General features: G+C 45.0%; 1 protein-coding gene across 3 annotated transcripts in view; it reads left to right on the top strand.

Moving 5' to 3' along the window:
- Positions 1-16,012, top strand: part of STAT1 (signal transducer and activator of transcription 1) — a 997,040-nt gene that overhangs the window by 404,755 nt on the left and 576,273 nt on the right. For all 3 annotated transcript variants that reach the window (XM_069983571.1, XM_069983569.1, XM_069983570.1), the window contains exon 15: positions 5,299-5,382. In XM_069983571.1, the coding sequence (XP_069839672.1) occupies positions 5,299-5,382 (84 nt within the window). The remainder of the gene's footprint in view (positions 1-5,298; positions 5,383-16,012) is intronic.

The following is a 16,012-nucleotide window of genomic DNA, read 5'->3' as shown; positions in this document are numbered from 1 at the left end:
GGGAAGATAATATTCCAGGGGTATGGACTTGTGCTTTTAAATCACTGTATAAGCCCGACAAGAACACTCTAAATGCTCCTGAAATACCGTATTTGTCCAGCACCGATCCCAGCCAGTCCCATCTAACATTATCAAAGGCTTTCTCTGCATCTAAAGCGAGGAGAGCCGGGTTTTCTCCTGGCTGGGGTCGGCGCTGGACCCTATCTAGTACCATGAGGACCTTCCTGATGTTAGTGACTGCCGCTCTGTTTCGTATGAACCCTACCTGGTGGCTACCAATGAGGTCTGGTAAAAAGGATGCTAGTCTATTTGCCATTATTTTAGATATGAGCTTAAGGTCTTGATTAATAAGGGAAATGGGCCTGTATGATCCAGGGTCAGATGGGTCTTTCCCTGGCTTAGGGAGCACCTTTATGTACGCTAGTTTAGCTGTGGATGAGATGGTCCCAGTTTGTAGAATAAAATTAAAATAGCCAGAGAGGGCCGGGGAGACCTGGGGGGCCAGGATTTTATAAAATTCCCCAGAGTATCCATCCGGCCCTGGAGCTTTTCCGCTGGGCAATCCCTTAATGGTGGAAAGTACTTCCTCTGCCGTAATGTCCGAATTTAGCATGTCCAGTTGGTCTTGTGTTACTATCGGGAGAGAAAGTCCCTCCAAGAATCTACCCCCTTCCAACTGTGTTCCTTGCTCTGCTGTGTACAAGTGTGCGTAGAACTTTCTCAATAGATCATTGATAGTATGAGGCTGCGTGTGTTTCGTGCCATGTTCATCTCTCAGAGCATTAATGTGAGAGACTGCACACCGTCCCTTTGCCAATCTCGCCAAGAGTCTCCCCGCCTTGTTACCCTGTTTAAACAGGTCAGTATCAAATTGGGATCTGTGCATCTGTTCCCTTTTATCTATCCAGAACTCAAACGCTGCGCGAGCAGATTGCCATTTCTCTTTGTTAGTTGGGGTGGGGGATCTCAAGAAGAGGGAGTAGGCATCCTGTAATGTCGCGCTGGCTTTTGAATAACTTAATCTAGTTTTTTTCTTTATAGCGCTATAGTGTGCCATGATGCGGCCCCTAAGGACCGCCTTTGCCGACTCCCAATACAGAGAGGTATTAGTTCTGTGCTCACTATTCTGGAAGTCAAATTCCAGCCACCACCCCTGCCAAAGTTCGTGGAAGGACTCGTCCCCTGCTAAAAAACTAGGGAATCTCCAGGTAAAATCCTGCCGCGTACGGGATGATGTCTGGAATTCAACCGATATTGGAGCATGGTCAGAGATCACCAAGTCCTCAATGCGGGCCTCAATCAGACAGTTAGAAAGGTGGGATCCTACCAAGAGGTAGTCAATTCGCGACCATGATTGATGGACGTGTGAGAAATGTGTAAAATCCCGAGCATCAGGATATAGTGTCCGCCAACTGTCTGATAGGCCCGTTGTTTCTAGAAAAAGGGGTAAGACCTTGTCTCTAGACCTCGGTTGCGGCACAACCGTGGAATTACTTTTCCTATCCACTAATGGGTCATGGGTGGTGTTCAAGTCCCCCCCTACAATTTTGTTCGGGATATTGTCTGATTGGACTGTAGCTATAATGTTTTCAAAATAACATTTATTCTCTCCATTGGGCGCATACAGTTTATATATGCTGAATGAGTCTCCATTGTGTTCCAACTCCAAATGGGAAAGTCTCCCAGCTGTATCTGTGGTATGCGATAATAGAGAGAATGAAAACGTCTTGTGAAGTAGCGTCACTACTCCCGCCTTATCGTCAACTGCTGATGATCCAAAAACAGACCACACCCAAAATTTCTTTAACCTGAAGAAGTCATCCGAAGCCAAGTGTGTCTCTTGGAGTAATACTAATCATTAAGATAAATACCTCCGAAAAGAATTGCAGACATAACAAACATAGGGGAATCACCATATGAGCAGGAACATTGAAACAAACAAGAAAAAAAACAATAGAAAAAACATCCCTGGACAAGCGTGAGAGATGATACCAACATCACTCTTGTCGCGTGGGCTGAGAACTCCCTTTTTTCAGGCATGTGTCACAGTTTCACCACCTCCTCAGCCTGTTAACTAGCATTGTTTACTCTTAGAAAGACCTTGGTAACCCAGTCATCCCCTCCGGCCCAAAGGACTTACTACATCCCTACATGTCCTCGTCAGATGCCCTTAGTCTTAGTGAGGAGATCACGTAGTAGGGCCAAACAATTAATATAGAGCATAAACTGTAGTGTACATATAGGAGGTCGTGTAGGGACATAGTACAGTGATAACTCCAAGTATTAAACAGAGGGTATTCATCTCCGCAACCTAACAATTCAACAATTCCCATCAATAGGGAAAGAGATCCAACCCCACCTATGTGGGAGGCCACGGTCAACCATTCAATGTCTCAAGAGCCATAACTAGAGGTACCGCAGTCAGATTTGGTTAGGCATTAGGACATAGGTTAGAGCAGAGATAATACTCATCAAGAGAAGAGATATTCAGTCTGGGGAAGCTGATCTCCGTCCATCAGCATAGCGTCCCGAGGAACGACGTCGGCGTTTGCGTTCCGCCTGCGCCTTTGGGCTGTTGCGTCATCCTCCTACCGACGAGGAGCGTCTTGTTTCCATCGGTGATGGCGATCGGTCGCGGCTGTGGCGATGACAGCTGCGTTGAGAAGAAGATTCTCCGTTAAGGTGTAGTGCTTCAGCCGCCGCTTCTGGCAAGGTGTATGCAGAAAAAGAACCATCATTGTGGTATATTCGTAGGGTGGCGGGATACTGTAGTTGGAAGCGTCTATTTGCTTTGTATAAGGATGAGCAAACAGAACTAAAGGCCCTCCTTTTTTTTGTTACTATCGCCGAAAAATCCTCGAACAGCAGAATCTTTACACGGTGAAAGGTGAGCGTTTCCTTTCGTTTCCTGAACGCCCGTAATAGTTCCACCTTATCATTATAATCAAGAAGTTTAAAAATGACCTTTTCAGCTTGCGAGGATGCACGTGCATCAGGAGGGGGTCCGATCCTGTGTGCTCTCTCTACTCGACAGGAATGGTGTAGCCCAAGTGCTTTGGGAAGGTCTTTCTCACAAAACCTTTGTAATTCAGAAGGTAGTACCTTTTCGCTCACCCCTACTAATCTCAGGTTGTTGTGTCGTGACCGGTTTTCTAAGTCATCTAATTTGTCAGACACTCTGGACATCTCATCCTCCAGTAACTGTATTCTGTCATTTGCCTCCTTATTTTCATCCTCCAGGGACAATACCCTAGTTTTTAGTGTGGTGATACGGTTAGTGTGGTCTGAGACCTCCGTCTGAAGCTGCTGTAGTGTAGATCTGATAGCCTGTTCCACTGAGCGTTGTACCTCTGGTGCCATAAGCTTCACTACTTCTGCTGCCAACAGTCTATAATCAAAAGCAGAGGATGCTGCAGACAGTGGATGTGAGCAGGGGAGGGAGGGAAGGGTCTGTGTCACACTGCAGCTGGCAGCAGCTTGTGCTGCCTGTGTGTTACCTGAGGAATCCTGCTGCTGCAATTGCTGTGTCTCTGCAGCTCCCTCCATGCTGTCTCCTTCGCCTCCTCCTCCCCTGTCATTGCCGGGCGCCATCTTGGATTCTTGTGGCGGAGCTGCCATCGGCGCAGCGGAGACGGTCTTGTGGCCCCCTTTTTGGACGTACTTGTCCATCCTGGCCTCCGGGTTAGTGTGCGGGCCGCTTGGTCTCCGGTCGGTCGTCCTGTGGACAGTTTATGTGGCTACAGGCTGAGGTTCGGCGGGAGCTCCTGTGCGCCGTGCCTCACATGCCCGCACCGGAACCGGAAGTCCCGGACTTCTCCTTTAAGTTCAGCATTGCTTTTATAAGTTGGGCTAGGGAAAGCAAGCAAGAAGTTCCAAATATTGACACTGCTCAAATCTGGTGGGCATATAGCAGTTATAGTGTGCAAATAGGTGCCTTGGACTCACTTAGGGGTCCTTCGCATGTTCCATGATTATGGTCTGTACAAGAAATATGTGCTATGGATCGGAATCGCTGAACTCCTGGCATAATGATTTATTATGATGCTGGGAGCAGTTTAAAGTGTAAGGGGGGCATTTATTAAGTCCGGCGTTTTTTACGTCGGACTTAAAAATGCCCCCGCAGCTCCGGCACTACGGAGATTTATGTAGAGGCGGACTGCCTCTACATAAATCCCTTGCGCACCTCCGAAGACCTACGCCAGCTGAGGACTGGAGTAGGTTTTCGGCGTATATTTGGGCGGAACGGATGGTAAATCGCGCGGACTCTGAGTCCGCGCCCTCCGTTCCGCCCACTACACGCCCCCCTTTCCGCCCCCTGGCGTACTCGGCGGAGAGTGCCAATTTGCGAATATTTTATTTGCAAATTGGCCATTTGCGTATAAAAAAAATACGCAAATCGGCACTTTCCACCGAAAATCATCTGTTTGCAGGTTGATACATGTGGCCCTAACTGTTTATTTATTTTTCAGAAATCAATACTACAAGTGGTTTTAAGAAACCCTGTAATAGGTTTTATTAGGCAAAAGAGCCTCTTTCTGTACTCAAAAAGCTGTTTTCCACCCCCCACCCCCCCAACTACTTATCTGTGCTTTTTCAAGCAAAGCCATCATCATTATAGAGGGACAAAGTGAAGGCAGGTTTTCTGAGTCCATTATATCCTATAGAGGGGGGAAGAGACTGAGAGGGATGAGTGAGTAAGGAGTGCATGCAATAAGCCCAGCAGTTTTGAGACTGTCTGGACACATAAAACACTGGATTCCCAGGTCAGATTCAGTGCTTATCTGGGAGTTTGGTGACAGAAGACTGATGTAGTGTTTTGCAGGACTGCCTTTTTTCCTCTCTGTGCTCTCTCATCCCCTCTCCATAGAGCATAATGGACTTTGGCTTCTTCTGAAGGAAGGAAAACAGCTTTTTGAGTAAAGAAGGAAAAATGACATTTAAATGACAGTTATGGTTTAAATCTTTGATCTACAGTACTGACGCATCTGTATAACAATCTGTAGCACATCGTCCATATTTGCGGACCTTGCACAGATCATTGAAACAAACACGTCTGCCCATGTGAGCCAGCTAGTGGAATATGGCATTGCCAAAATAAATTCGTTGAGGGCTGCTAGTGGATATTCATCCCTGCACAGAATATCACCTTATGCATACAACAATCGGGGAGATTTATCAAAGGGTATAAATTTATAGGACCCAGGTCTGATTCATAGTAATCACCTGGGTAATAATTTGCTCATTTTGCCTACGTTTTCATTAGTTTGAGATTTATAATGCTTATCTTTCTTTTTTTAGGGACCACTTATTGTTACAGAAGAGCTACATTCTTTGAGTTTTGAGACACAGCTTTGTCAGCCTGGTTTAGTGGTGGACTTGGAGGTAAAGTATTTATAATATTACAGCTAGAATGCTTGATGTATACTGATACTTAAAGGGGTTATTCAGCGCTACAAAAACATGGCCACTTTCCCCCTACTGTTGTCTCCAGTTTGGGTGGGGTTTTGAAACTCTGTTCCATTGAAGTAAATGGTGCTTAATTGCAAACCGCATCTGTACTGGAGACAAGAGTAGGGGGAAAAGTGACCATGTTTTTGTAGCGCTGAATAATCCCTTTAAATGGGTTATCTGGTATATGAACATTTGTATTGAAATAAAACTATAAACCCAAGATAACTTTCTAATATAGTGTTATCCCTAATAGTACTTTCTTCAATGTGTATTTGCATGCTTCACCCCTGACAGGGGTCTCTCTCTCTCTCTCTCCTTCCATAGACAATGCGTCACAGAATTGTCCTGCAACGGCTTTGGGTGAGGAACGGGCAGGAGTTCTGGGGGAGGGAAGTAGGCAGGGTGGGAAGAATGTGATGAATAACTGAGGGAAAGCACTCCGTTCAGGGACTTGTAGTATACTGAGCAACTGTTCACGCAGGAAGTACAATCACAAAATACAGAACTAAGACCCACAAAACAAATGGATTTTTGAGAGTTTGATAGTTTCAGAACTGGGCACACAGGTAAGCAGTGTTATATGCTTCTGCAGTGTAACAACCCTACAGGTGTTGACCAACTGTGTCACCTACCAGTAAAGTCAATGGCTGGACAGAAAAGGGACACCAAATAGTCCACAGTAGCAGCGTGAAGCAAATCCTGTAGTATTTACTGGTCAGCAGCAGGTGATGCAGCAGAGCTGGAAGAGTTCTGTTAGCAGCTAGCTAGCTGCAGGTAATGTGGCAAAGCTGGAAGTGTTCAGGTAGCAACTAGGAGATATCTAGGTTGTGGATAGCCAGTTGAAGAAATAAACCCTAAACCTCAAAGACCTCCTGCTGGCGGCACAGCTCCAAGTCAGAAGAGACGTCAGCTTTGTCACTCCGAAGAAAGCTCCGCCAGGACTTTGTTGGAGGTTCTCCGTGTTTGTTTTCATATATCATTATAACCATCTGAATAGGGTGGTCTACTGTTATAACACAGTTATATTGTAGTTCTCTATGTCGATACTCCCACTCCTCTTCCTTCTTTTTCTCATCACTGCGCTTTCTCCCCCCTTTCACTTCCTATTGCTGAGAATGGGATCCGGGATCTTGTCTCTCTCTTTTCCTCAAATCCCCCATATGCATCATAATGTTATGGTATTATTTGCTTAATGGTTTTATGTACTCTCCCCTGATAGAACTTAAAGGGGTATTCCCCCCCAAGAGCTAAAAAAATGAAATGCTCCCAAACCTAGCTGGTCTTACTCACCAAGTCCCTCTGAGTATTTTGAGACGTCTGCCATCGTTCTAGCTGCTGCCGTTCCTGAGTTACAAGTTTTTCTCAAAGCCGATCTATATCCAAGATAGGAAACTACATTTCTCATCATGCAATGCTTCTGCCTGATGATGGCGATGTAGCAGAGCTGAGACAATGTAGGAGATGATGACGATGTAGCAGAGCTGAGACAATGAAGGAGATGATGACAGTGTAGCAGAGCTGAGTTGGCGGTGTCGGTGTAGCAAAGCTGAGTTGGAAGTGAAGGTGTAGCAGAGCTGAGTTGGGGATGACTGTGTAGCAGAGCTGCGTTGGCGGTGACGGGGTAGCAGAGCTGAGTTGGCGGTGATGGCGTAGCAGAGCTTAGTTGGCGGTGACGGTGTAGCAGAGCTGAGTTGGCGGTGACGGTGTAGCAGAGCTGAGTTGGCGGTGACAGTGTAGCAGAGGTGAGTTGGCGGTGACGCGGCGATTGCGAGGGGCGGAGCTTGCCGCAGGGGGGATGTGCGGAGATTGCAGTGGGTGATCGTTTGGGGGCGGAGATTGCCGCGGGCGATATCGGGGGGCGGAGTTTGCCGCGGGAGGGCGGAGATTGCAGCGGGTGATCGTGGAGGGCGGAGCTTGCCGCGAGGGGGGGGGACGGAGCTTGCCGCGGGTGATCGTGGGGGCGGAGCTTGCCGCAGGCGATTGCGGGGGCGGAGCTTGCCACGGGCGAGGGGGGGGTGCGGGTGAGTGCGGAGGCTATGCTGCGGGTGAGTAAGGGATGCCACAGGTGATGGGGGGGGGGGGTTGGTTGTGGGGCGGGGGGCTGTGTGTTGCGGGTGAGTGCTGGACGTTGCGCCGGGAGGCTTTGGAAACAGCTGAGCTCTGGGCTGGGGGTGACCGGGTGGCTGCTGTTACAGAGGGAGACAGTGACAGCTGCGCTGATCACTGTCTCCCTCTCTAACAGCAGCCACCTCATTAGTGTTCTCAGTCACTTCACTGTGCTGGGACTGAGGACACGTGATGACACGGAGGGTGGGAGCCAGGAGTGTGTCGGGTGGGACTGAGGCCTGATGATTCTATGCAATGTGAATGCAGCTGGATAACAGCAAAACTGTGCAGAATCCATAATAACTGTATATTGGAAAGATGGAAAGCTACGGGTGGGCAGCGTATTAATGCAAAAATAATTTTGGGGGGGAATACCCCTTTAAGTTAGTGATGTACTCTATAGCCCTTACTGTCACCCCTGAGATGTTGGTGATTTTTGCTTTTTGGTCCCTATGCGATCTCTGGCCCGTGCTGACCATGACTACCCCACTAGGGTTTGGTCGGAATTATGTTCCTGACCGAGTTGCAGTTCTTTCTTCTGCATTATGTAGTGCCCCTATGGCGTCGGCCTTTTTTTCCCGATTGCCATCTTTCGTTGTTTTTTTCCCCTGCTGGTTATTTCTACTTTTCACCGCAAGTAAGGTTCTCAGCACTACTCACAATCGCTGGTAGACACCGTCATCCAATGTGCATTGTGGCCAATATCCTGGAGCGTGCTACAGGTGGTGCACAGATAAAGGTATACAGTCCTTCCAATAATCTTTCCAAAAATAAGAAGTAAAGTCTGGCACTCACCCAGGTATCAAAAATACAAAATTATCTTTATTCACCAAACTGGTTACATGGCGTGGATGAACACACATCAGGCCTGATGTGTGTTCATCCTCTCCATGTAACCCGTTTGGTGAATAAAGATAATTTTGTATTTTTGATACCTGGGTGAGTGCCAGACTTTACTTCTTATTTTTGGAAAGATTATTTCTACTTTTGTTTGTTGCACATCCCCGGGTGGTACATGTTTTTTGTCTTTCTTTTAACTTAATTCAGGGGTTAAAATGGGTCCCACTCACTACAAATGTTCGGCATTTGCCGATGATTTGTTATTATATCTCACAAATCCACTTGTTTCGCTTCCCTCTCTCATGTCTGAATTAGAGACCTGTTGTCACTTTATTAACTATAAAATTAATTTATCTAAGAGTACTGCACTGAATGTGTTCCTGTCACCATCCTTGGTCTGTCATTTGAAACGGTCTTTCTTCTTCACATGGCATCCCTCTGCTTTGAAGTACCTGGGTGTGCACATACCTGTGAATCTGTCTGATACGTTTTCTCTGAATTACCCATCCTTATTACAACTCCTCTAGTCGGATATTGCACAGTGGGAGAAGAAGGATTTTTTTTGGTTAGGTCGTATAAACATTCTTAAAATGAACCATCTTCCGAGACTTTTGTATCTCTTTCAGACCATACTGATACATCTCCCAAGAACCTTCTTCTCCTTCCTAGCAATACTTTTCTCGGGTTTTGTCTGGTCTGGTAAAAAGCCACGTATTGCTAGGGAGGTTTTGGTCAGGAAGAAATTATATGGTGGCCTTGCTCTGCCTGAGCCTCGGCACTACTACCTTGCTGTTATCCATTCCAGGATACTTGAATGCTTCCTTACCTGGACCTCTAAGCAATGAGTAGCGGTGGAGCGCTACAGTTTAGGAAAGGAACCCAGTAAATGGCCATGGCTGTCCACATATCCCGCTGGGGGTCTACAGGACTCGAGCACTCCCCCTGGTGCTGAGGTCCAACTGCGCCGCTATAGCTTCCACACCTCTGAATAGACGTCTTTTCATGAGTGATGGTCCACCTTCTCCCATATTAGGCAACCCAATATTCTCACCGGCTTTGGGGACATCGGTTTATCTGGGCTTCTCACATACACAAGGAGTCTGTTTTAACGACATAGTCACGGACGGTAATCCTAAACCCTATGAGGAGCTATTTCCTGTTTCCCTACGTTCTCCTAATAGATATTTGGAGTATATGCAATTACATCACATTTTTGTTACTCATAAACGCAAACTCCAACTTACTAGATCCTTCACTTCTTTTGAACAACTTTGCGTGCAAAACGCTCCATGTAAAGGGATGATTTTCCTTCTCTATTCTATGTTGCTGGAACCTCTTCACTCCACGCCGCTGAACTACATGGCAAAATGGAATAGAGAACTGGGAAGAGATAAACCTGTAACGGATTGGGATAAGTCCGTGACTATGTGCTTTAAGACGTCCATCTCTTGCAAGGCGCAGGAGACGAACTACAAGCTCCTGACAAGATGGTACAGGGTACCAACTGTGTTGGCGATGTGGTACGGAAAAAGGGTCCTTAATAAACATTTGGTGGAAATGTCCACTGATTTATGACTTTTGGAGTAAGGTCATAGATCTCATTCACAAACTAACAGGTTTCCGTCTGGATCATGATCCCGCCCCTCTACTCCTCTCAATAATACCTCTGCCTGAGCGGCGTTTAAAGAAATCCCTTCTATGTTTCCTCCTAACGCGCTCTCAGTTATCCCCCAGTTGTGGAAGTCTGCTCAGCCTCCTACTATATGTAGCTGGCTATCGGAGGTGGCTAATATTTGTTGAATGGAGGAGTTAGTGGCAGACTCACACCGCCAGGCTAAAAAACACACCGCCACCTGATTTCGCTGGTTTAAGTTTGTTACTACAGATGAATATAAACTAATGTGTGTCCCAGATCGTTCAGATCCTGTGGGGACGGGGGACTTGGTGGTCGATTTTAACGACCGGTCTCAGGACACCTAAGCCCCCCTTTAGTGCACTGCCTGACTCATTCTTTGGAAATTTAGGGGGGTGACTTCCCCTTGATTGGGTAGGGACAGTGGACGCCACCTTTTTGTTATATATTACTGTTACTGTACCATTGAGACTTGGTTATTTAGTTTTGCTGCAGAACTCTTACGGAGCTGAGTCTTCCTTGCATTTTACTGCATTATATTACTTTTCTGTCTTTCTTTGTATACCTTACCTAGTGTATGTTTTGTAATCCCCTTCTTTCCCTATTTTTTGTTATCCTTGTTTTATTTGTAAAATCTTTAATAAACTCTGAATATGAAAAAAAAATAAAAAAATAAAAATAAACCTGCTGCAGAAGCATATAGCATTGCTTACTTGTATAACCCAGTCTTGAAACTATCAAAAATCTATCTGTTTTGGGGGTCTTCGTTCTGTATTTTGTAGCTGTACTTCCTGTTTGAGCAGTTGTACACAGTACTAAAGGTTCCAGAAGGCATTGCTATCCCTCAGCTGTTTATCATTGTCCTCCACCCTGCCTATTCCCAGCCCCAAAATTGTTGCAGAACATCTAGGCTGTGTTCACACATTGCACCCACACAGCACACTGTTACTACCTGTAACACCACACAGCACGCTGTATTCTTTACCTGTAACACCACACAGCACGCTGTATTCTCTACCTGTAACACCGATATTGCAAAGAACTTTTTGAAACTAATTTTTTTTTTTTTTCTCTCAGTTCAGTCAGTTATCCTTACTGTATATTTATGGTATTTTAGCCAAATCAAAGATATGATTGGATTATATATAATGAGGATTATTACAATGTCCTTTTAGCAGACCGAGATTGTACTGCTCTAGCTGCCCATGTGACATTCTGCTAATGCTTCTTGGGATTAATATCCGTTTTGAAAGGACGAGAATGCAGACTGAAATTTGAAAGTCAATAAGGTGGCTGATAAGGGTTACTTTACCCAAATATAGTAATGTATGGTAGCAGTAGAGATAGAAAAGGATAATTTTTTACTCACCGTAAATTTTCTTTCCTGTAGTCCGAAGCAGCAGCACAAATGGGGAAGATCCTATCTTCCTGCAATGGTAGGACAGATGGTACTAATAAAAGATTGATTAGGAGCCCTATAAGAAGGCCATACAGACTCCTCCTCCTTGTGTCAATTCTAACGACAAAAAAAATTTAAAATTCATAATAAAACTTAGTTAATAAGGCATTAAAACAATCAAGGTATGCTGCATAAATAATAGTTTGTTTAAATCAGGGCGGGAAGTCTGTGCTGCTGCTTCGGACTACAGGAAAGAAAATTTACGGTGAGTAAAAAAATTATCCTTTCCCTTACGTCCTCAGCAGCAGCACAAATGGGGATATAGCAAGCTATGAAAACAGACTAGGGAGCGCCATTACATTACAGAAGACAGAATGGCTGAGCCAAAAACTGGTTGACTCGTGAATATCTAGTCTATAGTGCTTGACAAAGGTATTGACGGACGACCATGAAGCAGTCTTGCATATTTGTTCCAAGGGTACAGATCTTTTTTCAGCCCATGTGGATGATATTGCCCTCGTTGAATGTGCCTTGATTGCACCAGGTACCTGTAATTCCGCTTCTTGGTAGCATATGGAGATAGACTTACCTTATCCATCTGGACAGAGAAGCTTTGGATGACTTGCATCCTTTGTTTTTCCCTGCAAAGGATAAAAACAAGTGGTTAGATTTCCTGAAGGAGTTTGCCCGTTCAATATACATGCTCCAAGCCCTTCCCACATCTAAGGGATGAAGCTCCTTCTCTCCTGTGTTGGCAGGAGTAATGGATTGTAACAATGGAGATGTGGAAGAGACTTTCACCCACCAGGCTTCAAACATCTTCTTTACCTTCAGGTAGGTTCTGTAGGCAGTTGTGGCTCTGGACTGCAGAAGAGTGGTCACCACTTTGACAGCATATCAATTCCCACCTTGTTGACGGCAGTCAAGCTTCGGACAAGCCTGCCCTCTTGAGTTATTAACTGAGGGTATACAGAAGCCTCCAGATTATTCCTATGGAATTAGCGCCATGCTTTTAGATAATATAAGAGGCCATCATGAAACCAGAGACTTGCTACTTGCAAGATTTTTAGACTCTGCCCACACCTGGCAGGGACGCTGGGAGTAATCTCTGCTACTGTGAGTCAGTAGCTGGGGAGACTGGGAGAGTTCCCAGAAGATTCTTAGGCAGGGGGCTCACCATTGTGAACCATGCCCTCTTGGGTCAATAGGGGCAAATGAGGCTGACCAAGACCCAACCTTGTCTCAGATTCTGCAAGACTCTGGGCTTTTTAGGAGTGAGGAAAAAAGGGTTTTCCAATTTGAACCTTGAATAGGAATAGGTCTATCCTCCATGCGATTTTCCAGAAAGCTTCTGGTCCAGAGACCGTTCCTCCGACAGGGTTACATCGCAGCATAGATTGCCAGCAGACAAAATGCCCCTGCCTCCAGTAGTAATACTACAGAGTTAGTGCCCCTATAAAGATCGATATGCGCCATCCTAGATGCGGTTTTGATCTTATACTGATAGCTTACCATAGATTGGTGTGCTGAAGTGGACTAGTATTCCCTTCATATGTTGGATGCCAGCAACACCTCTGATGGGGATTAAGGCTCCTTTGCCCGTTGCTCATACAAGCGCCCCACTGCTTGATACATCAATGGTTTTCTCTACCCACTTCATTGGGAGACTGCTGCCATTGAGCAGGAAAAAGCTATCCTTGTCTCTGGGTGTTATTTCCAGTGTAGACATAAGACCCAAGGGTATCAGATGAAGTGACAGCAACTGGGGAGTGCTGAGAACCCCGACTTGTGTCAACTTCTGTAATCTCTCTGGAGGAAGAAAGTCACAGACTGGGGATCTATTCTCCTCCCTAGGAATTGTTCCATGCCAGAAACAATGATGAGCTTCAATTTTCTCAAACAGTCAAAGTACAATAGACATTACGTGGTGACTGTAGATGGAGCCAAGATGATTCCAGACAGAAGGGCTGTAAATTGAAAAGAATGCCAATTGCCTTGTACAAAAGGTCTTGATGTAAAGGAATATGCAGCTTTTGTCTGTAGACAGGTACATGCGGGTATACATGGCCAGATAACGTCCTTCTTCTAGGAGGGAACTACAGAGCATAAATCCTCCATACAACTGCTTTCTCAGAGGAGGCTGTATACAGGTATACACGGTCAGATAACATCCCTCTAGGAGGGACCCACAGATCAAAATTCAATATGGTAGCCTTTCCTACCATATAACACTGGTACACACCTTTCTCATTATGGAAATAAATTGTCAGAAAAGACGTAGTCACAAGTTCTTGTCCCCATCCCCAAGGCCTCCGAGACGTCTGGTCCTTCTTGTGCAGGATTCTTTCCTTTACCTTCCATACTAGAATTCCTACGGAATGTGGAACAAAAGTAGAAGTTCCTTCTCTTCTTATTAGACTGGGGCAGATAATGGACCTGATCATAAGAAAAAAAGAACTTTCATGAGAATGTCCAATACAGATCCAACTATCTTTATATTGGAGTGAACATCTGCCCCCTTACAGCGAAGGACCAGTCTCCAAACTGTGGGGATCGGGCAGCCAAGTATACTGCTCAGCTATAGTAATATAGACATTTATTTTATTTAATTATTTAATTTTTTTTTTTTTTTTTTTTTGAACAAGGTCTTTGTGCGTCTGAAGGAGCCATGACCTCGGACTCCATCCAGTTCAGCCTGTAGATTATCATTCAGATGTATAATCTTAAGCAGTCATTGTCTCTTCTGAGAAAAATTTGCAATCCACAAATGAATTCTCTGCCACCTGAAAGTGGAATCTTGCAGGATCTGTACGCCAAGAAAGCTTTTTCCCCAGAAGTTCTGTTACTAGAATCCTGCTACATCCAAGGATGGAAGTTGTGCCAGACTGACCGGCCGACTAACAGACTAGTGCAGAGTGCCTGGAATCAGACACACAGGTGCACTGAATATGCAACCAGAAATCCTAATGCAGTGTTCACACATAGCTTCATAGCTTTACTGCATCCTTCAGTACACAGAAGCTCCATAGGGTCACTGCATCATCTGATATCAGTATTACAGAGTGTAACTAGACAGCAGGTGTACACAGTATTACAGAGTAATTAGATGTAAGTATACACAGTACACATCCAGCATCTCTAAGGATGTAGCTTCATAGGTCACTGCATTATCTGATAACAGTACTAATCAGATAGTACCCATCTACAATCCTAAGGCCATGTTCACACACAGTAGCTTTACTGCATTCTTAAATAGCAGCACTGGAGCAGCGCAAAAAAGCTCCATAGAATCACTGCATCATCTGATGGCAGTATTAGGGAAAGTAATCAGACAGCAGGTGTATCCAGTACACATCCAGCAGCTCTAAGCATGTGCTCACACACATAGCTCCATACGGTCACTATATAATCTGATAGCAGTATTAGGGAAAGTAATTAGATAGATGTATCCAGTACACAACTAGCAACTCTAAGGCTGTGTTCACACACAGCAGCTTCACAGGGCACTGCATCATCTGATAGCAGTATAGTGAAAGAAATCAGACAGCAGGTGTTACACAGTACACTACAATTCTAAGGCAATGTTCACACACAGTGGCTTTATAACTTCACTGCATTCTTAAATAGCAGCACACAGAAGGTCCACATGATAACCATCATCTGATAGCAGTATTAGCGAAGGTAATTAACCAGCAGGTGTACATAGTACACAACTAAATTCTAAGGCAGTGTTCACACACAGTAGCTTCACTGCATTCTTAAATGTTAGCACACAGATGTACATGTCTACAATCCTAAGGCCATGTTCACACACAGTAGCTTTACTGCATTCTTAAATAGCAGCACTGGAGCAGAGCAAAAAAACTCCATAGAATCACTGCATCATCTGATGGCGGTATTATGGAAAGTAATCAGATAGCAGGTGTATCCAGTACACATCCACCAGCTCTAAGCATGTGCTCACACACATAGCTCCATACGGTCACTATATAACCTGATAGCAGTATTAGGGAAGTAATTAGATAGATGTATCCAGTACACAACTAGCAACTCTAAGGCTGTGTTCACACACAGTAGCTTCATAGGGCACTGCATCATCTGATAGCAGTATAGTGAAAGAAATCAGACAGCAGGTGTTACACAGTACACTACAATTCTAAGGCAATGTTCACACACGGTGGCTTCATAACTTCACTGCATTCTTAAATAGCAGCACACAGAAGGTCCACATGATAACCATCATCTGATAGCAGTATTAGTGAAGGTAATTAAACAGCAGGTGTACATAGTACACGACTAAATTCTAAGGCAGTGTTCACACACAGTAGCTTCACTGCATTCTTAAATGTCAGCACACCTAAGGTCCACATGATCACTGTATCATCTGATAGCAGTATAGTGAAAGTAAATAGACAGCAGGTGTATAGTATACAACTAAAAATTCTAAGGCCGTGTTCACACACAGTAGCTTCACTGCATTCTTAAATGGCAGCACTGGAGTAGCACACAGACGCTCCATAGGGTGACTGCATCATCTGTTAGCAGTATTAGTGAAAGTTATTAGACAGGAGGTGTATCTACCA

Source organism: Dendropsophus ebraccatus, chromosome 9, assembly GCF_027789765.1.
Source record: "Dendropsophus ebraccatus isolate aDenEbr1 chromosome 9, aDenEbr1.pat, whole genome shotgun sequence".
In the NCBI taxonomy this organism is placed as follows: Eukaryota; Metazoa; Chordata; class Amphibia; order Anura; family Hylidae; genus Dendropsophus; species Dendropsophus ebraccatus.
This window is presented reverse-complemented; position numbering and strand designations above follow the sequence as displayed.